We start from the raw sequence: 27,184 nt of genomic DNA on the forward strand, positions 1-27,184 counted from the left end.
TCTCCCATTGGGAGAATCCCGCCCCATGAAGTTTTGCTAAGTCCACTAAAAGTTTGATTCCATGGTGCCTATGGTTCCCAACTCTGGGAAGGATGCAAGGGGGAGGGTTAAAGTGGGGAAGGAATAAGGGGCCTAGAACAGGAGAAGCACCAGGGTCCATGATTGCTCTCCCTGCCTCCAGGTGACACATTCAGACCAGGAATGTGTGCAGGCTTCCTGCTGACTACTGGGACTTCAGCAATCCAAGCAGAGTGGACCAATGCTTAGATGTGTTGAAGCTTTCTTAAAGCAATTTCTAAATCTGAACAACTTCATGTCTGAGTTTATTAAATACAGTACTGCCACTGTTATATTCCACCCCAATTATTAATAGCAGCTTTAAATATACTTTACCTCAATGCTTAGTTGTTCGGAATGAACATTTTTGATGAAGAATACAAATGCTTGTTCCCAGATTGGTGAACTGGTATTGTAGCAAATCTGTGAATCCAAAATTATTTGTTAGATAAACAGTCCTTCATAGTGCTAATGACTAATTTCTTTACTAAAAATGCTAACTGGTGTCAGCTACTTTTGCTGACAAAGAAAGTATTCCCCTGTAATGGTGATATATTTAATCAAGGTTTTAATAGTTAGATGTGTAATCTAAATTATTACAGCACAATTCATGTATATTCTCGAAAAGCATGACTTTTACACGCCCTTCAGATATACACCTGCCTTGCAGTTGTTCCTTTATTTTGTTAATTATACAGTTATAATAATAAGTTGTTGAAAACAGAAATCAAGATGCCTCCCAGGACTACATGAAGGGTGAGTAATTAGATTGTGTAGCTGTGCTTCTAGACTTATCTCAATTTATTGGGGCCATTATCTGTGTATTCTTCAAATATATCAATGCAGAAAGCCACATGGGCTGTGCAGGTAATGGTCAGCAGCACCTCCCATCCCTGGGGAATTAACGCAAGTCTGCTTAGCACTGTGTAACACAGGCACCTCCGAAGCAACTGATTTTTGATAGGAGAGAAACTCCCCATCATAGACTCTTCGAGCAGTGAGCAGTCGAAAATCGGAAGCCTTCTGAACATCAAGGCTTGCCAGTTTCCAGAATGCTGCATCAATATGCATACTGATTTCCTACGTCGATCGACACATACTATTTTCCTTCTGGCTCAGTGTGGGAGCTGGCTGATTTTCTGCCCATTTGCAACCAACTAACTGCAACCATTTGGTGCCTCCAGCTCACCAGCAGCATCTGACCAAACTATTTCTGGTTCAGGTCTCACATCACCCAGTTGTGGGTGGGAAGAATGGACATTCTTCTGACTCAAGAATCGGGGCAGAATTCGTCAATCATCCCCATCATATCGGAGGTAGAAGCTATTCTGTAAAGTTCCATTGCACTAAAAATGTATTGAGATGTTCCGCTCATGCAATTTGCATTATCCTAGAGTGCAGTTACACATAATATAAAGCTTTGAATATGGGCATCTCATACCTTGCTTTCTTGTATGTTGTTCCCTACGACAAGTTGAACAGAGCAGCTCGGTTCCAAGTTGGCCCTCTTTGTTGACTGTGAATGTAACAAAAGGATAACTCTTCATTGAAGACATGCTGATGCAAATGTATGAAGAATGTTTAATGATAGTAAAGGCTATGAGTGATTAACTGCTGCTACCAACACATTAGGACTGGATTACTGTCATGTGATTAAATTTTAGGATTTGTAGATGGTGATGCTATTAGTTAAGCTTTTGCTTTACAAGACCATTAAGTGCATTTTGTGTACTTATAGATAATACATGTTCCTATGGTTTAAAAAACAATAATCATGCTGATTATTAAAGTCCAACAAAAATAATGTTTGACTGGCTGATATGGAGTGATAATTGAGAGGATAAGTCATGTGAGTGGGTATGAATTTCCAATTTAAAAGGTTTCGAGCATTTGCAAGCTTGTTCGCAGAGGTTGACCTGTAGCAAGTTCAGTCAGGAGCGGGGAATAATGGAGGCAGCAGTTTAGATGTCGGTGGGGATCCCCCCGCTAGGTACATGGCAAGCTGGTGTGCAACAAGCAGCAGGTTGGACAAGAGTACTTGATCCTTAGCCACTCTATGGAAACATTGTGGGGTTTCGTAGCTCCAGAGGGGTCATGCTAGGTGTGGTAGTCACCACTAGCAGTATTATATGTATTACGGTAAGACACGTATACTAGAGGTACATGGGTAAATCCCTGCCTGCTTGCTCCACCCAGTAGGCGGCGTATAAATGTGTGTGCTCACCGGTGCTGCAGCCATTCTGGTAGCAGCTACAGGAGGCACAACATCTTTGCTCAATAAAGCCTTGATTATTCCACTACTCTCGTCTTTGTGATAATTGATAGTGCATCAATTTATTGAGCAAAGATTTTTAAAACGATGGATCTTCGCATCAAGCTTGATCACCTGCAGCTGGGCGCTCAAGCAGTCAACGCTACGTCCGCATTTGACCACTGGCTAGCCTGCTTCAAAAGCTACCTCCGAACATCTGCTGAGGAACCCTCAGACACACAGAAGCTCCAAGTCCTTTATTCACGGGTGAGTCCAGACATTTTTCCTCTCATCCGGGAAGCGCCCACTTACTACGAAGCAATGGAGCTCCTGAAGGGACATTACGTTCGACCAGTCAACCAACTATATGCCAGGCACCTCCTGTCCACGAGACGGCAACTCCCCGGTGAGTCCCTGGACGATTTCTGACGTGCCCTGCACATCCTGAGGAGGAACTGTGACTGCCAGGCAGTTCCGGCAGTCCAGCACACAAACGTTTAATCCGAGACGCCTTCGTTACAGGCATGAGGTCTGCGTACGTCCGCCAGCGTCTACTGGAAGGGAGTACGCTTGATCTTGCGAGAAGTAGGCAGCTCGCAAACTCATTAGAAGTGGCCTCCCGTAACGTCCAGTCATACGCCCCCAACTGTGCAGCACCGTCATGGGCATCATGGGCCCCACCAGCTGCCGACTCCAGCTCACCGCAAGCCTCCGCCGCGTGGCAGCCAGCCAACCCTGGGGGGCCCAAGTGCTATTTTTGCGGGCAGAACAAACACCCCCGGCAGCGCTGCCCATCGCGCAGCGCCACCTGCAACGGATGTGGAAAGAAGGGACACTTTGTTTCTGTTTGCCACGCCCGGTCGGTCACCGCTGTTTCCAGGCCTGGCGTTCCTACACCTTCCACGTGCGACCCAGGGGCGCGGCCATTTTCCTCCTTGCAAGCCAAGTGCGGCCCATGGGCGCCGCCATCTTTGATGCCGTCCGCCATGTGCGCGCCGTGGGCGCCACCATCTTCTCCACCAATTTGGACGGCGCCTCAGGACCCCTGCTCGTCTGGCCGTTCATCGCTGGCCGTTACCTCCACCACTGCTGACCAGCCCGGGACCTCCCAACATCTGCTGCAGCTCGCCTCGATCACCCTGGATCAGTCCCGGCCCCGCAACCACAACAACGATGGTGAAAATTGATGGGCACAAGACGACCTGCCTTTTTGACTCCGGGAGCACAGAGAGCTTCATCCACCCCACTACGGTAAGGCGCTGCTCCCTCGCGGTACACCCCGTTACACAGAAAATCTCTCTGGCCTCCGGATCCCATTCCGTGGAAATCCGGGGGTACTGCATCGCAACTCTCACCATCCAAGGCATAGAGTTTAGCAACTTCCAGCTCTACGTCCTCCCCCACTTCTGCGCTGCCCTGTTACTCAGCCTGGACTTGCAGTGCCACCTCCAAAGCTTAACCTTAAAATTCGGCAGACCCCTACCCCATCTCACCGTATGCAGCCACATGACTCTTAAGATCAATCCACCTTCCTTGTTTGCGAACCTCACCCCGGATTGCAATCCCGTTGCCACCAGGAGCAGACGGTACAGTGCCCAGGACAGAACCTTCATCAGGTCGGAGATCCAATGGCTTCTGCGGGAGGGGGTCACTGAGGCCAGCAATAGCCCCTGGAGAGCTCAAGTGGTAGTAGTAAAGACTGGGGAGAAACACAGGACGGTCATTGTCTACAGTCAGACCATCAATCGGTACATGCAGCTCGACGCGTACCGTCCCCACGCATATCTGACATGGTCAATCAGATTGCGCAGTATCGGGTCTTTTCCACAGTGGACCTGAAGTCCGCCTACCACCAGGTCCCCATCCGCCCGGAGGACCGCCAATACACTGCGTTCGAAGCAGATGGCCGCCTCTATCACTTCCTTAGGGTTCCCTTCGGCATCACTAATGGGGTCTCGGTCTTCCAACGTGAGATGGACTGAATGGTTGACCAGTACGGACTGTGGGCCACCTTCCCTTACTTAGATAACGTCACTATCTGCAGCCACGATCAGCAGGACCACGATGCTAACCTCCTAAAATTCCTTCAGACTGCCAAGCTCCTTAATCTCACGTACAATCAGGAGAAATGCGTGTTCCGCACCAACCTCTAAGCCATCCTTGGCTATGTCGTGAAAAATGGAGTTCCAGGGTCCGACCCCGACCGCATGCGCCCCCTCATGGAACTCCCCCTCCCCCACTACCCCAAGGCCCTGAAACGATGTCTGGAGTTTTTCTCCTACTATGCCCAGTGGGTCCCTAATTATGTGGACAAGGACCGCCCACTCACACAGTCCCGCCAGGCCTTCAACTGCATCAAGGCAGACATCGCCAAGGCCACGATGCATGCGGTCGATGAGTCCCTCCCCTTTCAGGTCGAGAGCGATGCATCGGACGTAGCTCTGGCCACCACCCTCATTGAGGCGGACAGGCCCGTGGCCTTCTTTTCCCGCACCCTCCATGCCTCCAAAATTCTGCACTCCTCTGTCGAAAAGGGGGCCCAAGCCATTGTGGAAGCTGTGAGACATTGGAGGCATTACCTGGCCAGCAGAAGATTCACTCTACTCACTGACCAACGGTCGGTTGCCTTCATGTTCAATAACACACAGCGGGGCAAGATAAAAAACAACAAGATCTTGAGGTGGAGATTCTCTCCACCTATAATTACAAGATTTTGTATCATCCAGGGAAGCCCAATGGGCCCCCTGACGCCCTATCCCGCGGTACATGTGCCAGCGCACAAGTGGGCCGACTCCGGGCTCTCCACTATGACCTCTGCCTCCCGGGGGTCACCCGGTTCTTCCATTTCATCAAGGCCCGCAACCTGCCCTACTCCATACAGGGGGTCAGGGTTGTCACCAGAGACTGCAAAATCTGTGCAGAGTGCAAGCCGCACTTCTACCGGCCAGATCGAGCGCACCTGGTGAAGGCTTCCTGCCCCTTTGAGCGCCTCAGCATGGACTTCAAAGGACCCCTCCGCTCCACCGACCGCAACATGTACTTTCTGAATGTGGTCGATGAGTACTCCCGGTTCCCCTTCGCCATCCCATGCCCCGATATGACTTCTGCCACGGTCATTAAAGCCCTCCACAACATCTTCACATTGTTCGGTTTCCCCACCTACATCCTCAGCAATCGGGGATCCTCTTTTATGAGCAATGAGCTGCGTCAGTTCCTGCTCAGCAAGGGCATCGCCTCGAGCAGGACGACCCGCTACAATCCCCGGGGAAATGGGCAGGTGGAGAGGGAGAACGTGACGGTCTGGAAGGCCGTCCTGCTGGCCCTGCGGTCTAAAGATCTCCCGGTGTCCCGCTGGCAGGATGTCCTCCCCGACCCGCTCCATTCCATCCGATCGCTCCTCTGCACCGCGACTAACGAGACCCCTCATGAATGTCTCTTTGCCTTCACCAGGAAGTCCACCTCCGGGGTCTCGCTCCCAACATGGCTGACAGTTCCTGGACTCGTCCTCCTCCGGAAGCATGTATGGACCCATAAGTCGGACCCTTTGGTCGAACGGGTCCACCTCCTACACGCGAGCCCGCACGCAGTACGCCTACCTGGCACATCCCGACGGACGCCAGGACACAGTCTCCCTCCGGGACCTGGCATCCGCTGGATCCTCACCCACGGCCACCGACTCGACACCGACCCCCCCCCCCCCCCCAGTTGCCTCATTCACCCCTGCGCCACTCAAACTCCCCCCAGCGAACATCACTGCAGCCCCCGCCCCAGGAGGATCCGTCCTCCCACTGGTTCCACTCAGGAGTGACAAAGACGAGGACAACACACTCCCGGAGTCACAGGTGACCAAGTAGGCGTCCACATCACCACCAGGACTGAGGTATTCACAGAGGAGGGTCAAGGCTCCCAACAGACTGAACTTGTAATTTTTTTTCCACCACCTCCGCCGGACTTTTTTTTTAAACAGGGGGTGAATGTAGTAGTCACCACTAGCAGTATTATATGTATTACGGTAAGACACGTATACTTGAGGTACATGGGTAAATCCCTGTCTGCTGGCTCTGCCCAGTAGACGGCGTATAAATGTGTGTGCTCGCCGGTGCTGCAGCCATTCTGGTAGCAGCTACAGGAGGCACAACATCTTTGCTCAATAAAGCCTCGATTATTCTACTACTCTCGTCTTTGTGGTAATTGATAGTGCATCACTAGGTTTTGGTGGCAGTTGAGGGATGGTAGTCAGGAATAAAGGAATAGGGGTCCTCAGCTCAGTCTGCTTGGAGTTGCTGAGGTGGTGGCTGTGATCATGCAGGATGTCGGGATGCGGCAAAGGCAGCAAGGGTCTGGGGGGAAAGGACGAGCCAGGCGCCACTGGAAGGTGCTTTGCGATAACATCCAGAGGATCAACAAGCCGGCTATCCGCAGGCTGGCTCGGCGAGGCGGTGTCAAGCGCATCTCCGGCCTCATCTAAGAGGAGACCAGCGGCGTCCTGAAAGTCTTCCTGGAGAAGGTGATCCGGGACGCGGTCACCTACACAGAGCACACCAAGAGGAAGACGGTGACCACCACGGATGTGGTTTACGCTTTGAAACGGCAGGGCCGCACTTTCTATGGCTTCGGAGGTTAGACGGCACTTCCACGGTCGGCATCCAAGACGGACTTTCTCACACACATGGCTTGGCTTTAGCGGTGCGTGGGGGTGGGCAGGCATTGTGCAGCTCTCTAGTTTCAGATTGGCTGGCTTGTAGTTTGCTGGCTGTCCAATAGGAATCGGCTCCATCTTCTATCCTTCATTTGCATATCGGTCATTATAAATAGACTCTGTGGAAGCTGGGAGCTAGTTTCAAAACCCAGTGTCTGCCTGTAGCCTCGCGAGTGTGACATCTGATGTCAGCCTGGATTTAATCTCTTGCGGGGAGCCATGAATTTGATTTTTTTTTTTCTTGGAGCTGGTTTAGGGCTTTGCCCTATCCACTCTGCGCATTGGCTTTGTAATTCTGATAGGAATAAAGCATTTTAAGTCTCTACTATAGAGTTTGCACGATTATGGGAATTTTAATTTCCTGTCTGCTTACAGCATTTGTTGTGAAGCATTTTCTTAAGTAGCTGGTGACTGCGAACAGGGTCCAGGCTTTCTTTCATGAAATGTCATTTTTGCTATTTTTGGAACTATGTCGTTTTTCCTCTTAACTGTAATAAAATGTTTTGGGCGTTCAAAAAAAAAAGGAATAGGGGTCCTGGGGTTTGACAGCAGTGTGCTTGGCGTGCTGGACATATTCAGCATGAAGAGATACATAACAGAAGAATGAAAGAGACAAAGTGGGGTTTGGCAGAACAATGTGGGGTACGACTCACTGTGTATACCTGGGGTCTTTAACTATGGAAGGTAAATGTCAATGGTCTGAAAGCACTGGGAGTGCCTCCCCGGGTCTGCAGCCCTAATTTGTAAGTTTCTAATAGATATCCAGATTGAACAAATTGCTGTGGATTGAACATGTTTATGAATTAGATTTAATGTAATGTAATCACATAAAGTCACCTTAATGTAGTTTGGTTTGTTCTTTTTCTTCACACTGTATTCATTGTTGGTGTATTCAAACTGATTTCTCTTGAAGGAAAATAAATTATTTTCATTATAAATTAATACAAGTTTCCAGTTGGACTTTAGTTTTACAAATTCACTGAGGAACTGAATAACAATTTACAAAGTGCACAAAATTACACCCACACACCCAAACTGGCAGGGATTTCAATGATGCGGAAAACTGGAGAAACTTGTGCTTTTTTCAGCAGAGAAAGAAAGCTGACTTTATAGAAGATAGTAAAGCGTATAAAAAATGTTAAATCTGAAATACTACTTTGAACAGTGGAGGTAGGACAAGGGGATACAGGTTAAGACTTGTTTATTGTAACTTCTGGACTAATATCAGATGATTCTTCCTTACGCAGAGAACGAGTAACACTTGGAATAGATTTCTGGGTGAAAGTGAAAGTGAAAGCACCAAATAATTTAGCTTCGGCCTGAATTTTCAGGGGAGCTAATTGGATAGGCTTGCTGTCATTTCACGCTTTAATGAGCATTAGCGAGAGGCAACATGGTTTTGTGAAGGGGAGATCGTGTCTCACAACTTGATCGAGTTTTTGGAGGAAGTAACGAAGGTGGTTGATACAGGTAGGGCAGTGGATGTCGACTACATGGACTTCAGTAAGGCCTTTGACAAGATCCCTCATGGCAGACTGGAACAGAAGGTGAAGTCACACGGGATCAGAGGTGAGCTGGCAAGGTGGATACAGAACTGGCTCGGTCATAGAAGACAGAGGGTAGCAGTGGAAGGGTGCGCTTCTGAATGGAGGGCTGTGACTAGTGGTGTTCCTCAGCGATCAGTGCTAGGACCTTTGCTGTTTGTAATATATATAAATGATTTAGAAGAAAATGTAACTGGTTTGATTAGTAAGATTGCGGATGACACATAGAAAGGTTGGTGGAATTACGGAAAGCAATGAGGACCGTCTGAGGATACAGCAGGATATAGATCATTTGGAGTGGACAATTGGAAGATGGAGTTTAATCCGGACAAATGTGAGGTAATGCATTTTGGAAGGTCTAATACAGATGGGAAATATACAGTAAATGACAGAACCGTTAAGACTATTGATAGGCAGAGGGATCTGGGTGTATAGATACACAGGACACTGAAAGCAACAGCGCAGGTGAACGCAGGTGGAGAAAGTAGCCAAGAAGGCATATGGCACGTTTGTCTTCATTGGCCGGGGCATTGAGTTTAAAAATTGGAAAGTCATGTTGCAGCTTTACAGAACCATAGTTAGGCCGCACTTGGAATATAGTGTTCAATTCTGGTCACCACACTACCAGAAGGATGTGGAGGCTTTGGACAGGGCACAGAAAAGATTTACCAGGATGTTGCCTGGTATGGAGGGCATTAGCTATGAGGAGAGGTTGGAGAAACTTAGTTTGTTCTCACTGGAACAACGGGGTTGAGGGGTGACCTAACAGAAGTCTACAAGATTATGAGGGGCATGGACAGAGTGGATAGTCAGAAGCTTTTTCCCAGGGTGGAAGAGTCAATTACCAGGGAGCATAGGTTTAAGGTGTGAGGGGCAAGGCTTAAAGGAGATGTATGAGGCAAGTTTGTTTTACACAGAGGGTGGTGTGGAGGTAGTGGAAGCAGATACGATAGTGACTTTAATGGGGCACCTTGACAAATACATGAATAGGATAGGGGTAGAGTGATATGGTCCCCGGAAGGGTAGGGCTTTTTAGTTCAGACGGGCAGCATGGTCGGTGCAGGCCTCGAGGCCTGTAGGGCCTGTTCCTGTGCTGTACTTTTCTTTGTTCTTTGAGTATGATTGGCTGCAGGCAGGACCTCCTTTCTCGTTTGCAAGAAGACCCTGGCTTGGAGATTGGCCGGTATAGCACACCTTCAGCCCATCAAGGTATAGCACTAGAATGGTTGGAAGAGGTAGTGCAGCGCAGGGAACTCCGCCACTACAAAATCAGGTCCAGTCAGGGGTGAGTGGGATCCTCGAGGGAATCCTGCCCATGGTTCTCATGTTCTCCCCTGGCCCAAAACCCGTTGGGTGGGAGGGTAAAATTCAGGCCGAGATGTAGCAACAGAGGGGGAGGAGTTTGGGTTCTTCTGGATGAGTGAATTAAGATGAGCTGAATGACCTTACTCATCCTTAAGTATCTTGTGGATCCTTTCTACACAACTCATATACACTTCCTGCATACTCTTTTTTTGATAAATTCAGAGCACCCAATTTTTTTCCCCAATTAAGCGGCAATTTAGTGTGGCCAATCCCCCTACCCTCCACAACTGTGGGTTGTGAGGGTGGAACTCATGCAAACACGGGGAGCATGTGCAAACTCCACACGGACAGTGATCTAGAGCCGGGATCGAACCTGGGACCTCGGCGCCATGAGGCAACAGTGCTATCCACTTGTGCCACCGTGCTGCCTCGGATTTCCTGCATACTCTACCTTGGAAGAAGACAATGTGTATCTTTTCATACTGAACTGCACAGGCTTTTCTTCCTCCAATAGAGATAGTTGTCAACAATAGAACATAGAACATAGAACATAGAACAGTACAGCACAGAACAGGCCCTTCGGCCCTCAATGAGAATGTACATTCTCAGTTTCTTGCTTTTAATTCATTTCTCATTCTGTGCAAGTTTTAAAAAAAACTGGGTCAGATAATGCGGCAGCGTGCCTCGTTATCTAGACTGGCAAGTGGATAATGAAGTACCAAAGGCACAGGGCATCTGGGATCTTGGGGAATAATGGGATGTGCGTCTCCTAAGCAAAAAAATGAGATTCAAACAGTGAGAAATAATCAGAGGAAAGATTGTAAAGGAGAGCAAAAAATTGAATACGGAAAGAAAAGTAACAGAGGGAAAGAAAAGTGGAATTTAGAATGAGAGGAAAAGTAAAAGCAAGGACAAACAAAAAGTACATTTTGCATTTTTTAAAACCATTCACGATCTGAAGGAATGTGATTGCAATGCTATAATTGTTTATTTAACAGGCAAGGGAAATTCTTTGACAGTTCTGAGCAATCAACATATTGTTAAAAGGGTACTCATATTGACAATTACTAGATTTCTGTGGCAAGTTTAATGGACTTATGATGTGCAAATGCAGCAACTTCATGAAAGGTACAGGGAGGTTAAGGGCAAGATACAACTTTCCTAGAACTAAGGAGCAGTCCAAATCATGGCAATTCACAGATGATCGCTTCTTGCCAAAAGTGTTTTGGTCAGTTTAGAGGTTAATAATAGACTGATAAATTTTTCTTTCAGTAAAATGTGTGACGATACATTTTAGCTGTAGTTCTCAAGGCATTGATTACCGAGTTGTATTTAATTAGACATTGTCATTAATCCAGAGAGATGACATTACGGATGTGACCTAACCGAAAAGTTGCTAAGTGTCATTTGTGGGGGGGTTTGCTGGGAGTTTCACCCCAGCGAGTTCGCCACCACTATTTAACCACTTTTTCAGGTTCGGGGGGGGGGGTTCTCACCAGTGTAGCCCACACTTAAAGTAGTTTTCATCACTGGGGAGCTGGACATGCTGGCCACACCAGCTCCTCAGAGATTGGGCCACCAGTTTGAAAGTGTGCCCCGATCTCTAAGTGAGCTTGAGGTTCCCCCACCGAGGGGAAATGGCATCCCCCACACACATGGCATTACCCCCCCCCCCCCAACTGATGACACCCCTCATTGAGGTCGCTGAGGGCCTTTCCCATCCCCTTTTGGACATCACCACCCCCCTTCTATGACCCCCATGCTTCACCTCCCCCACCCTTCGTACCCCCCTCATCCCTCCTTTCATGGGCGTGGCCCCCCTTCTCCTGTCAGTGCCCAACTGCCAGGGGTAGAACCAGGGGGCCACCCTACTCTGTCTATGACCATCCAGAGGCCTCCAATGGCCTGGGAGACCCCCTAGGTGCAATTCCGTCTAGTCTACATTTGCGTGAACAGTTCTGCATGGTTAAGTGGGTTATCAAACTGGTTAGATCTCACAAAGTGCAACAGACATCAGGAAGTCTGGGGAGGCCTTTTCCGACATCTACCGACCACGTCTCGCCCCGTTCAGGCGCAACACGGCCGGTAGATCACTCCCTACTTTTATATTATGAAAAGTACTCTGATCACTTGTAAGAAACTAGAGTAATTACCGTAACTTTAACTGACTATTTCAGAATAAATTATTCCACAAATTGAATCACATTTGAGTGGAATATATTACCGTATACTTACAGGTAGTTGGTATGCGCTATCTAAATAAACCACGAGTACTGCATTTGATTGGCCTGGAAGAGTCTGCTTCGTTGTAAATTCCTGTAAATGTGAGGAAAAAAGTTAAATTTTTCTCTTTCATATAACTTTATGGTCAAAATTTTTAGGATGGCAGGAGCTTGGCCTCCGCAATCTGAAGAGTTGGCGGGGAAAGCATCTCTGTAAACTCCGGCTGCCCACTGCCATATTACACTAATGAGCATTGATTGGCAGTTGACGGGACGTCTGCCCTCACTCAAGAGGAAGTCCCGCCTTGTATCTAATTGGCTGGTAGCTCTCCAGTCCCTCCAGGAACACTGCTGTAGTGGTCGGGAGAGTCACTGCAGGGAACTGTCTGGCACTATGTTTAGGGAACCAGAGGAAAAGGGGTCCATGTGGGAAGAGTGGTGAAAAGGAGGACGACTGAGGTTTCAAGAAAATAGGCTGGGGTGAGGAGGGAGGGAGGAGGGTTCCGCCATTTCAAAGGGGGCTCAGATGGAGGCGCTCCCCCATCCACCCGTCCCACCGAGATCGTACCCTCTTCATTTCCAGCATTTCCCCTTTTGAGGTATCATTCCCCCCCCCCCCCCCCCCACCAATTATAATTTTAACATTTACTTAGAATTGTCATTTTTTTCAAATCATTTAAATAGCCGAGAATATTTACTCTGTGCTGCGTGTTTTTAAGAGTATTAGTAAATCGTCATGTGACACTCAGTGAGATGGAGAGTGTCATGATATGCAAACATGCAGATAATGAACACATAGAATAGGACATGACCAATGAGCAGTCAGGCCACTCAGGGGTGGTATCTCACTATAAAAGGGATGAGGCACTCACACCCCGCCTCTTTCCACAGACCAACATCTACAGAGTGAGACAGGGTGTATCCTCAGCATCACACCCCAGCACGTGGCTTAGAGCAAGATAGGTTCAGTTAGACTGAGTTACTACATTTAGATTAGCAGAGAGTCGAACACATTGAGAACTGTGCTAATAGTTCAATAAAACACATTGAACTAATTTCAAAGTCTGGAGCATCTTTTACTCACAACTGCATCAAGTGGCAGCTTGTGTTATTCCAAATTACATAACACAACAGAGAGTATGATGTTTTACAACATTCGGGTGTTATCAAGGAAGGACGACAGGAAAACATTTATGGATAGTTAATGTGACGACTAAAGAAAAAGTGTACATTTTTTGTTGTGATAATGAATTTTATCATTTTGTATAGATAAATTGCCATTGTGTCAATTCAGGCCCATGCTGAGCAAAACATACCACAGGTTCTTTTTCTAGATCAGTGACCAAGGACAGCCATTCAAGCTTTAGTTGTACTTTTCCATGCTCCACGTCGTTCAGAGGAAACCACTGTGTAACAGGCAGAGTGTTTGAGTTAAGATATGATCAACAGGATATAGTACTATGAAACTGAGGGATGGCATATAATGGATCTGCAATAAAGATACAACTCTCATTCATGGGATCCATAATCTGATTCTTGAAAAAAACCCAGTAAAATCATGAGTAAATGTGGGACGCCTGTAATTGGGGACCGCCCCCCAAGGGCCTGTGTAATAGTGGGAAACTTCCCCCGGGATCCCTGTAATAGGGGGACCCACTGCAGGGGGCCCCTGTAATAGGGGACCCCCCTGACCCCCCCGCCCCACCCCACCCCCCCGGGACCCTTGTAATAGGGGAACCCCCACAGGGATCCCTGTAATATTGGGACCACCCCACCGGGATCCCTGTCATAGGGAGATCCCCCCCACAGGGATCTCTGTAATAGCGTGACACTCCGCAGGGAGCCCTGCAATTGGGGGGCCCCTGCAGGGACCCTGTAATATGGCCACGCTAGCAAAGACCGCAATTGATCCACGCCCACCTCATTCCTGGCTGCTGTAGCCACTGTAGCCACCTCAAATGGACACTGAACTAAACAAAATGGAGAATCGCTAAGACTGCAGGGAAAAACAGTTTAGCCAAGGCAGCAGCCTGCAAACACTCATTAGCATTTTGCAAGCAGCAAAACTAGTTTCTGGCCAGGTGGAAGATCTCAAACCAAAGGTGATAATGGCAGAACGTTTTACATACTAATGAGGCAGTCCAGATCTAGGCACACACAATGGCAACATTTGGGTTTGAATAAGATACTTTAAGTGGATGTCCAGACAGAGCGGCACCAGAAGTATCCACTATAGAAACCGCCCCCGCCATCAAGAGAGACCCTCACATTGGAGGAATTCATAAGATATCGATTGGGAGCGATCCAATCGATACCTGAAGGTAAAGCCCGCCCAGGAAAAGGCAAGGACATTGGGGACCCCTATAAAAGTAGACCCCCACACATGGTCCTGTCTGTTGTTTCGTGCTCCGGCTTTGACCAAGAACTTGAACCTGTATCCTGACTCCAGCCGTTGAGCACCAGCCGCCGAACCGTAAGTTCCAATACGACGCTCGCTACGCGAACCAAGCCCGCTAGACCCCCAGTGACCAGCACGCTTTCTGAAGGTTGCAGACCAAGACCGGAACGAAGGCCTCGCTCCCTGACCTTGCCTGTTCCTGTTTAGTTAAGTATTCTGATTGCTTAGTTTAGTCATAGCTTAGTCCCTTAGCGTGTGCATGCGTATTTATTATAATTGTATAATAAATATTGATCGTTTGGAACTTACTAATCGGTGTATCGTTTTATTACTTTGAACCTGACCTTGGAATATTTGTGAGGTGTCTATACGGCATCTGGCGACTCCTGAGCTGAAAAATACATACACAGAGCCTAGTAGTGTTAAGCACACGGCCTTTAACGGAGGCAAGTTAATACACTCCAATAAACGTGTTTTACACCCATAGCAAAACGTGCAACACTGCACGCACCGTAGAATCACGGGAGGCCGGAGCATATGGCGCCGGGCCCGCTAAATCGATGCAAATAGGTAATTAAGGACCATTTGCATTCATTTACATCCCCATGCCGGCGCGTATCTGGACCTGTTTCACATCGCCAGCCGGGGGTCGGAGTATCGTGTTCGGATTGGCAGGCGTCGATTCCGATTTTCTCCGATGCCTGATTCTCCATCCCATCGGGGACTGCATTCGGGTCATCCCACGGCAGAGAAAGCCGCCCATCATCTTTAAACTATTCCTCCTCATTCTAGATTCCCCCATGAGAAGAAACATGAGCCCAGTTTCTACCTGTCAATGTCCCACAGAATCATTTCAACAAGATCACCTCTCGTTCTTCCAAATTTCAATGAGCGGAGGCCCAACCTGTTAATATTTCCTCATAAGACAATCGCTTGTGCCCAGGAATCAGCCGAGTGTACCTTCTCTGAACTGAGGCCAACACTGTAAGAATACTCTAGGTGTGAGCAATGCCCTGCATCGCTGTAAAGACTACCCTACTTTTAAACTCCGACCCCCTTGCAATAAAGGCCAACATTCCATTTGTCTTCTTCATTACCTTCTGTACCTGGTGCGGGATTCTGTGGTAATTGGCAGGGCGGGTAACTCCGGCGCGAAGGAGTGGTGTGAACCACTCCGGCATCGGGCCGCTCCGAAGGTGCGGAATCCTCCGCACCTTCAGGGGCTAGGCTGGCGGCGGAGTGGTTTGCGTCACACCGGCTAGCGCGGAAGGGGCTTGGCAGCATGCCAACCGCTGCCGAAGGGCCTCCGCCGGCCGGCACGAGTTGGCGCATGCGCAGGAACGCCAGTGTGTGCTGGTGTCAGCCCAGCGCATGCGTCGGCCATCGCGGAAGTCCATAACAGCCGATGTGGAGGAATAGAGTGCCCCCATGCCTCAGGCCCGCCCGCGGATCGGTGGGGCCCGATCGCGGGCCAGGCCACCGTGGGGGCCCGATCCCCACACGGCCCCCCGAGGACTCCGGAGGCTGCCCGCGCAGCCAGATCCCGCCGGTAAGTACCTGTTATAATTTACACCGGCAGGACCGGCCTAAAACGGGCAGCCACACGGCCTATCACAGGCCGGAGAATCGCCGGGGGGGGCGCTGCCAACGGCCGCCGACCGGCTCGGTACGATTCCCACCCCTGCCAAATCCCCGGCACCGGAGGATTCGGCAGCCGGCGGAGGTGGGATTCACGCCGCCCCCCCCCGGCGATTCTCCGACCCGGTGGGGGTTGGAGAATCCCGCCCTTGATTTTTTTAACTTTCTGATTTGTGTGCAACGACACCCAGATCCCTCTATATGGCAACATTCTGCAGTCTCTGTCTACTTAAATATTAGTATGTTTTCTTCATTCTGCCAAAGTGGGCAACCTCACATTTTCCCACATCTCGCCTAATCTGTTAATTCTTTACCCACTCAGTCAAACTAAGTGCTGCATTTAGTATGTTGTGAATGGCTGCAACATGTCAAAGTAGTTCAGGATAATACATAGCACTGCCCAGTATTTTGGACAATACACAAAAAGTTTAGCAATATTTTTTAAAAAGGATATTTAATAACAATTTGGTTACGTGGAGAGCTAAGATTCACACATCTTGGGGGAGATTCTCTGGCTGCGTTGCGCCCGGCACAAATCTCGCTATATTGGGAGAATTGCAGGAGAGTCCTAAAACAAGGGGCTGAATTCTCCGCAGCCCGACCCCAAAATCGCGGCAGGCACCAGGGTGGAGTATCCAGTTTGACACCGTAATCGGGTCCAGCGCCGGTTCAGCGATTCACCGGGCCCCAAAAATCGGCGTCGCCGGGGAGTATGCCACGCTGCCGGGGGGCCATCGGCACTGGCCCGCTCAGCAATCCTCCGCTCCCGACCGGCCGAGTTCCCGACGGCGTGGAACTAACCTGCTATTGCGGTCAGGATGCTCACGTGGCAGTCCGCGACCGACTGTGTCGGGGGCGGGGGGAATCGGAGATCGGGGGGGCCTGAAAGGTGGCCGAGGGTTTAATGTGCGGGGTTTGATAGTCGGGCGTGGGGCCGATCGGGGGGTCTCTTTCTTCAGTCTGGCTCTGTGGTCCAAGTCCGCCATGGAGCACGACCCGGTCATTGGAGGCTGCCGCCTTGCACATGCGCGGCCTGAGACCTGGAAGTGCGGGGGCCTGTAACTGCAGAAAAATGTGTGATAGTCACTCCAGGTCCCTGCTAGCCCCCTGCAGAGCTATGAATTTGTTTCACTTTTTTGCAGGAATTTCAGGAGTAAAACGCCACCGTTTTTACGCCGGTATGGGGACATTGTCTGAATAATGGAGAATCCAACCCAAGATTTGTGCCGGGCGCAAAACAGTTCCCGATTCTCCCGTCCCACTGCAGAAAGGGCGACAAACTGATCCCTGTTAATTTGCATTCATTTTAATCTCATTAGCGAGATCACAGTTGAATGCATCGGCTTCCCGTTGTCCCCCCCTCCCCTCTCCCCAGGTGCCATTGGCAAGGAGGTGACTTCTCCTCTCCCTTACGTCCAAGGAGCACAAGGGCACAGCAGCTGCTGGCCTGCAAGGGAACTGAGGGTTGAGGACCTCGGGCTAGGCTGGATGGGGGTCTCCACCGGGATAGGGGTTGCTTTGGGTCTGTGAAGCCTTGAAACCTGCTTTCTTTCGTAGTGAACATCCCATAACAGGGAAAAGCAGAGCTGTAGCCTGTCTGTTCTAAAATCCTCTCACAGGATAAAGCCATTCTGAAGTTTGTTTCTTGCAGAAGCATTTCACTCCCCTTGAACCTTTCCATTTGTATTTGCTTGTTTACATTCCATTTCACACCCTTTGACATTTCAATAGGCTCTGGGGTTTCAATGTTGCAGTATGCTTTCTTTCAGCCCTTTGTACTTGCTTGTTTATATTGAATTTCACACCACTTTGACTTTTGCCAGCCTCTTAATTGACAGCTGAAGGCTATCTCAAAGGATGGATTCGCTTTGTTTGTTTTAATACTGTAGCACTTTGTGGTCCATTATCTCTGAAGTGCTTCATAGAAAGAGCAGGTACGTCCTCCCCATAGTGTGTCTTTTTCTACTCTGAAGTGCTTCCGACAGGTGTGCAGTCTGAGAGCAGTTTTTTTTAGATAGAATCTTTTTCAACCTCTGGTGCCTGAACAGCTTGCCTGCAGTGGAGGACCTTATCCACCATAGAAGCAACTGCCCCCATTCAGACATTGAAGTCCAAGAATTCCTCAATGAAGACCTTCTGGCAGCCACCGTTGAGTTCTCTGGATAGACGTGATGACCACGCTGGAGGGCTCAGAGGCCTTTGTAGCCCCACGGTGGTCAGGGATATGGCTGGACACCACCCTGGCACTGCCCTTTGGCAGTACCAACAGGGTGCCAGCCTGAAGGGGGACTGAGGGGTGCTACTGAAAAGGTGGGGGGGCCTTTGGTGAATCCATAGCGGCGTGATGCCAGTGATGGTGGTGGGTCTTGCTGGCAAGAGGGAGGGGCTGTAGTGCTATTCAGAGATCAGGACGCCCTTTAAAAATGGCACCCCGATCTCGGAGAATCTGGCATTAGCAGCTTCTTGGGGTCCCACAGAACGAATCATCCCACCAAAACAAATTTACGAGCGTGGGTGGATTGTGATCTGGATTGCGTCAATCCAAACATAGGGAATCCAGCCTCGTTTCCCGCCGGTACTACACTTCCGTATTTTTGGGGAGAATTACGCCCCTGATTTATTTTCATATCTAAAATTAGAAACGTTAAGTCACCCCTTTTCATTTCCAAAATTTAATTCTTTATCTCATACTAGGGTATTCACAAGTAAAGTATAAAAATATCACATTTGGACTGTATCACAATCACTTAAAAGGAAGTGAAAGTTGGCCTGTTCTGCTTCTGTACTCAAAAGGTACAATCTTAAATGTTTTTTTAGTGGGAGTTATTTTCAAAACCCAAACACCGACACTTGATGGGAGGGCAGGCATCTACAATGGATCAACCAGCTACTGTCACTTTATCCTGTATAAACTTTACCAGCAAAGCTGCAGTTTTTCAAGTACTTACCTCATCCACAACTCTGTCTTTCATCACTTCTCCGAGGTCTATAATGAGGCTGTAGATTAGAACGTAGAATAAATTATTACAAGTAAGGATATATGCAGGTTAATACTACAAACATTTGCACAAATTTCAAGTTATATTGACATCATGGCCACAATTCTCTGGCCGTTGGGATTCTCCGTTCCTGCCAGCATCGCACACCTGCCTGAGTTTCCCGGTGGTGTGGGGTGCCGTCAATGGGAAATCCCATTGACATGCAGCAGGAACAGAGAATCAGCCCGCCAGCAAACAGCGTGCTGCCGAGACACATGCAGCAGGGGGACCGGACAATCCAGCCCCATATTATGTGCTTTGAAATGGTGGAATAGCAATAACTCGCGTGTTTAATGAGATTGTTAAATTACCTGGTACTGGCAGTACCAACAGGGTGCCAGGCTGAAGGGGGACTGTGGGGTGCTACCGAAAAGGTGGGGGGCCTTTGGTTATGGGGCTGTTATAAACAGACAGAAAGGTTGCAGATTTCATTCCTACTTCAAACGGAGTTCAGGTTTGATTCCTCAGGTATGAGTTTCAGCAAGGCCAGTCAAATAGAGATTCTACCTTCCTGATCCCTATCTATTGATCCCATGTACTGCTCATGTGAATTTGTATGTGAATGGACGTCAGGCAATGATAGGATGTGTGATTACCCAAACAACATACTGATATTCACTTTCGAGGTTTATACATGAAAGCAAAGAAAAGATCAACTCCCTGAAAAACTTCACAGAATTCCTCAGGGTTCTCACAGGAAAAGGCTAAGGTGATGGCAGTGGAAGAGGAACTGATGATAGTGCTGTGGAACACACAGGAAATCTTCCGATTTCTCGTGGGAAAGGTACCAGTGGGCTGGCAATGCCTTTGAAATCATTAAGTACAGTAGTCCCCCGTTATACCGCGGGTGTTCGGGTCCAAGACAGCCACCCGCGTTGTATCCGAGCCGCGGATATCCAAGATGGCGGATATCCAAATGAATGAACAAGAGGAAACATCGCTGACTATGCTGAACATTGCTGAATGGAAGGGCGTTTTAAATAAGAAACAGCAAAGTTCGTTCAAGTCTTAAATCAAGTTTTAAATTTATTAAAATATATACAATAATATACAGTATACATACAATAATATACTTAAAATTGTACTTACAAGCATATTTTTAAAAATCATTTTAAAAAGTCTGTGAGTTTCCTCTGGCACATCCCCTTCCTCATCTTGACTTGTGCTTGTCTCTGGAGGTTCTTCAGGTGTAGGATGTATATCGGGTCGAAGTCTTGCTGCTCTGTGTATTCTATGAGCCACTTCAGGTGCGTGATGGCATCCGAGTGGCTCTTTGCCACTGTGGGCTGGGGTTCTTCTTCTTCTTCTGCCTCCTCTTGGGTGACCTGGTCGATGATCTCCTCCTCTATGAATATTTCTGCGGGTGCCATTGTGAATTGCGCTTTCACGTATCTGATCGTCAGTCCAGAAGTAAAACACTCGAACACGTCAGTAACGAATATTCGTTTATTTACGGCCGGGACAAATCTCTAAGCAGTCGGGTAACTACCTTCGAGAAGTGCCAAAATCCCAGAATAAGGACGGTATCTTTATACATCTTACAGCTTAGGGGTGGACCCCTTAAATTCCTAGATACACCTATGATTTGGCAAGGATCCAGAACATGTACATATATGGAATTATTCTTCGAGGTCGGGAGGTTATTTTTGACATAATCATTAGCACAAGTCACTATTAATGCTGTTCACAAAGGTCTTTCTTATCCCATGGCCATATGGCTCAACTCACTCCAAAGACAGTCCCTCTTACATTTCAATGTTTATTTGTTCCAACTGGTCAAACGAGCTTAATTACGTTATCTCTGCAATAAAGTAACGGTTCCCATTCATTCCATTCTTTGCCTTTTTGACCTCTTTGCTTTTACAGATGCGGGTCAGAACATTAATTAGTACCAAAGTCACACTCCCTATATTCCATCCCATAACCTTCTGACATCTTTGCTTTCACAGATGCCGGTCAGAACATTAATTAGTACCAATGCCACACTCCCTATATTTCATCCCTTGACCTGTTGACATCTCTTTCACAGAGCTTTTCAGAACTGTTATATTAACCCTATCAGCGAAGTTCCAAATGAAATCCACTTCTACACCATGTCGTCCTCTGCTGCTGACCACCTGTTCACCCAATCCTGGAGTGTTAAGTTCTCATCCAGTTGGTCCTCTAGCCTCTCCTTAGCTGCCCTGATCTCTGCTTCAGTAAAGCCTACGAAATCCTCCTCATCCGGGTAATGTTGGGGTCGTGGGAGTGCTGCTCCTAGGGCCTTGTTCCAGCAGTTGGCGATGGTCTTCTCTGTCACAGCTCCCCAGGCCTTCCCTGCCAGATAACAGGCATCCTTGATGGTGATGGCTTTCAGGTAATCTGGGACAGTGAGAGGAGAGTCTATCATTTCCAGGATCAGTTCCTTTTTGTACACAGACTTGAAGGTCTGAATGATGCCAGCATCACATGGCTGGATCTTGTTGGTGGTGTTCTTTGGGAGATAGAGCACTTGGATCTGCCCATCCCTGGTCTTGAGAACATCTCCCTGAGGGTGGGCTGAGCAGTTGTCCAGTAGGAGTGTGGCCTTCTGCGGTAAGTTGCGGGCACTAAGGTGGTCCCTGACACTAGGTACGAAGAACTTGAAGAACCACTCCTCAAATAAGGAAGCTGTCATCCAGGCTTTGCCAGAGTTCCGGTAGGTAATGGGTAGGTTCTCCATGTTGATGTGGTGAAAGCATCTAGGAGACTTGAATTTGCCCACAATCAATGGCTTCAGCTTGTGTGTTCCCGTGGCATTGCTGGCAAACAGGATGGTGAGCCTGTTCTTGGCTTGCTTGTACCCCAGAGTCTTGTGGGCATCATCCTTGACAGCTAGGGTCTTGTCAGGCAGCATCTTCCAGTAAAGCCCTGACTCATCTGCATTGTAGAGTTGCTCTGGGGTCAGCTCCTCTTGCACCATGTAGTTCTTGAGGATGTCGGGAAAGGCTGCTGCGGCTCCTGAGTCGGCGGATCTCTGTTCACCACTGATGGTAACTGCACCTATCCCATGTCTTTTCTGGAACCGATGGAGCCAACCCTTGCTGGCTACGAAATTGCTGTCCTCTGGGTGGAGCTGGTGATGGAACTTCTCAGCCTGAGTCCTGATGATAGGTCCAGATAGGGGAGTGCCACCAGACTGTTCCTGGACAAACCAGGTGAACACAGCCTTCTCCAAGTTACTGTCACTAGCGTTCCTTGCCTTTTTCCTGCTAAGCCCTTCACTCTGAGAAACTGTCCGAACATATGCTCTTAAATTGGGCTCATCTTTCACCCACCCACGGAGGGTTGACTCTGGTACACCAGTCTCTCTGGATAATTTTGCCTTCGTTTCCCCGTTTCGAAGCCGGTCTATCAAATGTATCTTTTGACTCACTGAGTAAGACTTTCGCTTAAACATTTTGAACGACAGTAACTGAACTCGAAGATACCTGCACTGGAAAAGGTATCCCTTTTATGGCTGTGTAATTGGGCTAATCGGTCGCGGCTACTCATCGCGGCTAATCGTTCTACAGTACAGTAATCATCGCTGCTAATCGGTCTACAGTACAGTAATCATCGCGGCTAATCGTTCTACAGTACAGTAATCATCGCTGCTAATCGGTCTAATCATCGCGGGTAATCATCGCTGCTAATCGGTCTAATCATCACGGCTAATCGGTCTAATCATCGCGGCTAAAAAAGGTGCTGTTTCAAAAGAGTTTAAAATGAGTCAAGTAAGTTGGGGTCCATAAGCCCCCCCCCCCCCCGCCGTATATCGCGAACCGCGGTATTGCGGAGCGCGGTATAACGGGGGACTACTGTATTACCAGCTTCTGGAGAGAATGGAAAAAATTGAAAAAAAGACATTCATAGAGACTTTTTGGCACTAAGGGGGCAATTTAGCACGGCCAATCCACTTAACCCACGCATCTTTGGACTGTGGGAGGAAACCGAAGCACCCGGAGGAAATCCACGCAGACACGGGGAGAGCGGGCAAACTCCAAACAGTCACCCAAGATCAGAACATTATTGTGAAATATTGTGCGGCGTTACACCTGACCTGCCAAGGAAGTCATCCTTATCTGGGTCTTCATCGAAAAGTTCCAACTCCAAATCTTGACCAGGGGCCTCATGAACGACAGCCTAAAAAATGAAAGCAGCAAAAGCATTGCGCGTCATTCATTCTTTCTCAGGGACTTTTGAATTCGAGTATTCCAGAGTCAAAATGAAAATAAAACCATCACAACATGGCAATTTGTTGGGGTTTGGGGGCTGTGAGCGGAAGGAAGGGTTGTAAATTTTAGAAAAGCTTACCTCATAGATTTCATACCATTCGGGATTTAAATTTCCTTTGATCGTTTTGCTGCGAAAAGTCTGTGTCCCAACACGAATAAGAGCATATGGATCAGACTTCCCTTGGACCATGCCCATAAGGTATGTGTCCTTCCTTATCAAATCTGCAGCTTTATTTAGATAAATTCTCACCACACCCTGCAAATCATTAAAGGTGATTTCCAAAATTACTATACAAAGCATTCTTCTACAGCTTTACTTCAATTCCCACCACACCCTACAAAATATTACCGTGATTTCTAACATCACGGCACAAAATATTATCCCGATGCAAATCATTTTTCCCTGATGCCGAATTTTCTCATGCTTTTATTGCACACAATCTAATCTCTCAATCACTCATGCTGCTGTAAATTGGATGTCTTGTCCCGCTATGTGCACCTAAACACTAGAGGCGATTTTCCTAAAAATGACAAAGGCGGGAATTCCCCAGCCGTTCACACCGGTGGAATTCTCTGGTCCTGCTGGCAGCACATCCCGTCGGAGATTTCCCGGCAGTGCTCAGAATTCCCACTGACAGCGGCTGGACCAGAGAATACCACTGCCAGCGAATGGAACGCTGCCTCCCACCGCCAAGAAACACGTGGCCAGGAGGGCGGAGAATCCCATGACATTTTGGGTGGGAAAACTGGTGAGAATCCCGCCGGCTGTTCCAGCATGATTTCCATCACAATCCACCCACACTTAGTTATTTGTTTTGGAGCTTGGGGAGATTCTCATTGAAATCTCCCACATTTGGAATATTTTCTGTGGGTGGCACGGTGACGCAGTGGTTAGCATTGCTGCCTCAAGGCACTGAGGAACCGGGTTTGATCCCGGCCCCGGGTCACTGTCCGTGTGGACTTCGCGCATTCTCCCAGTGTCTGCGCTGGTCTCACCCCCACAACCCAATGATGTGCTGGGTAGATGATTGGCCACACTAAACTGCCCCTTTATTGGAAAATAAAATGAATTGGGTACTCTAAATCTTTTTAAAGAATATTTTCTGCAGCGGGCACCTAAAGACGCTGGCAAGACCTGCTCCTCAGAGATTGGGGCTTCATTTTTAAAGGGTGCCCCGATCTCAAAGTTAGGTTGAAGGTTCCCACAACCCCACCCACAGCCAAGGCCCCCCACCTTTCAAGTCACCCCCATGCATCCCCTTCAGGCCTCCCTCAATTTCCCCTCCCTCCCTGGCTGGGCAAGCATTTGTTGCCCATCCCTAATTGCCCTTGAACTGAGTGGTTTGTGCGGCCATTTCAGAGGGCACTTAAGAGTCAACCACATTGCTGTGGATTTGGAGGATCTGGAGTCACATGTAGGCCAGACCAGGTGAAGATGGCAGATTTCCTTCCCTAAAGGACATTAGTGAACCAGATGGGTGTTGATGACAATCGACAATCATTTCATGGTCATCATTAGACTCTAGATTATTATTGAATTCAAATTTTATTATCTGCCCGGGCACCCAGGGCATTATCCTGGGTCTGAGGGTTACTAATTCAATGACAATACTACTACGCCATCGCCTGCTCCTGGTTTCGGAAACCAGTACTGATTCCCGCAGGCCTCACGCTACACCTGTGGGAGTGGTAAATCCCGGAAGCCAGGAGACTCTGGCCTCAAATGGGCTTAGCATATTAAAATGAGTTAAAAGACTTTTTTAAATATGCGAGTCTGGTTCATACCCAACGAGGTCGCTTCGGGCGCCGCAGGCCAGAAGCATTGCACTCCACTCGGCGCCCGGCTCAAACCGCACTTAGGGGCTCTCCCACTGTTCTCTAGGAATAGCAGAAGGTGCATCAGATGCAATGGGCTGTTAAAATCACCCCACTATTTTTCTATATTGCATAAAGTGAAACCGAGAATAGCAATCACATTGTACAGTATTGTTGTTACTGTTCGAAATAGTTTCCACATCCTGACTTGAAAGCAATATTGCGGAACCATTTCTTCAAGTGACAATATTTCAAAGTTAGAGTTTGTTAAAGATTTTGAATGTGCGTGGTCTTTGTAACAATTTTTATTGTTATTCTGCACTCTTTGAGAGCTTGAAATATCTTAATGGTACGCGGTTAGAAGGTACAATTTCTATAATTTAAATTAAAAGTAATGCAAGATCTTTTGCAATTCCTTGCAGGTAGATGATACAGTATTCTTCTGAGTCAGGCAGAAACTTAGAAATCATTAAATGAAGCTGAAAGTTAAGAGGTGACCCAAGGAACTGCTTCCCATCACTTCCAATTGTGAAAAAACTGAGGCGTCAAAGATTGAAAGTTAATTGCCCTTTCAAAAAATTCAAAGTAAGATGTTTTTAAGTTAATCGAATGACAGATACATCAGGATATAACTACTCAGATGTACAGTGCCTGTTCTTTTTGGTGCTGTGGATGCCATTCTGCAAAAGAGAAAGTGGTGGAAGGGGAGATGGGTAGCAGAAGGCGGTATCCATCAAGGATGTTCAGGGAGCAATTCCTTTACCTCAACCAAAGCAAGGAACAAAAATGCTGTGTTTCACTCAGGAGAAATTAATTGAATATTCCACCTCATGCAGGCAAACCTGGAGCCTTACAACAGGGCCAGGGATGAGAAAGTGACGTGGCCATGAGCTTGTTTGCAGGGAATGTTTCTAACATCTCGCAGTTTGCTGTTCATTGTGAGGTTTGTGACTATTCTAAGTCACTCTTTAGAGAGAAGGCCTTGCACACTTTTTCTGAGATCCCACTGCACCCAAACATTGTGTGACTTCTGCTTGTGCTGCAAGGAGAGCTGAGGCGGGCAGCACGGTGGCACAGTGGTTAGCATTGCTGCCTACGGCACTGAGGACCCGGGTTCGAATCCCACCCCTGGGTCACTGTCTGTGAGGAGTTTGCACATTCTCCCCGTGTCTGCGTAGGTTTCACCCCCACAACCCAAAGATGTGTAGGATAGGTGGATTGGCCACGCTAAATTGCCCCTTAATTGAAAAACATAATTGGGTACTCTAAATTTAAAAAAAGGAGAGCTGAGGCATTGACCATTAGATGCTGCCGCATGTTCATAGATCACAAGTGTTCTCATGCAATTGGCTCCCACATCTGTGCTGGAAATGATGGATTCCAAGTTCTGTGCAAAGTTAGTGCCACACTCTCCATACTTCAACATTGATCACAGGCCTGGCTGCTAAATGTTTATATTCTTTGTACAGAGCCCAGATTCATCCTCCAGAACAGAATCTGTGTGCCTGCTCGCCCTCCAGTGAACTGGCACTTTCACGGTCTCCTTGTCCTACCCTTGTGTGATATGTGCTTGGTGCCTCACAATTAGCAGGTTCTATTTCTAAGCAATCTCTAAAGCATGCAGAGTGGCAGGTTCTGAGCTGCGTCCAGGACTACAGGCCTGCACTACTTGCTTTAACCACAACTGATATCTTGCCCCATTGCCTGTCTGGAGGCTTCCTGCCCACCTCTTGCACCACAGAATGCAACCTAGCTGAATTGCAACAAAGTTCTGTGTCGAGGACGTTTAGCCAGGTGTTTCCTGACGATCGCAGTGGCAAGAAAGACCACACTCTCGACCAGGACTTTGTTGCAATCCGTGATCTCAGCGGGGAATGCCCTGCCGTGGCCGCACTTAGTCCCATTTCCTGCACAGAGGAGATTGGGACACCATTTTCAACTGACACCTAATTTCTCAACTGCCCCGACATGACCCCTAGACA

The 27,184-nt window shown here is 48.2% G+C and overlaps 1 protein-coding gene across 2 annotated transcripts in view; it reads right to left on the bottom strand.

Annotated features, from left to right (window-relative positions):
• The window catches only part of LOC119962037 (extended synaptotagmin-3-like), a 170,816-nt gene that overhangs the window by 21,698 nt on the left and 121,934 nt on the right, over positions 1-27,184 (bottom strand). For both annotated transcript variants that reach the window (XM_038789816.1, XM_038789817.1), the window contains exons 9-16: positions 23,467-23,643; positions 23,213-23,295; positions 19,063-19,111; positions 13,395-13,484; positions 12,092-12,172; positions 7,845-7,913; positions 1,499-1,573; positions 394-480 (exon numbers count right to left, since the gene is read on the bottom strand). In XM_038789816.1, the coding sequence (XP_038645744.1) occupies positions 394-480; positions 1,499-1,573; positions 7,845-7,913; positions 12,092-12,172; positions 13,395-13,484; positions 19,063-19,111; positions 23,213-23,295; positions 23,467-23,643 (711 nt within the window). The remainder of the gene's footprint in view (positions 1-393; positions 481-1,498; positions 1,574-7,844; positions 7,914-12,091; positions 12,173-13,394; positions 13,485-19,062; positions 19,112-23,212; positions 23,296-23,466; positions 23,644-27,184) is intronic.

This window comes from Scyliorhinus canicula, chromosome 2 (assembly GCF_902713615.1).
Source record: "Scyliorhinus canicula chromosome 2, sScyCan1.1, whole genome shotgun sequence".
NCBI classification, from domain to species: domain Eukaryota; kingdom Metazoa; phylum Chordata; class Chondrichthyes; order Carcharhiniformes; family Scyliorhinidae; genus Scyliorhinus; species Scyliorhinus canicula.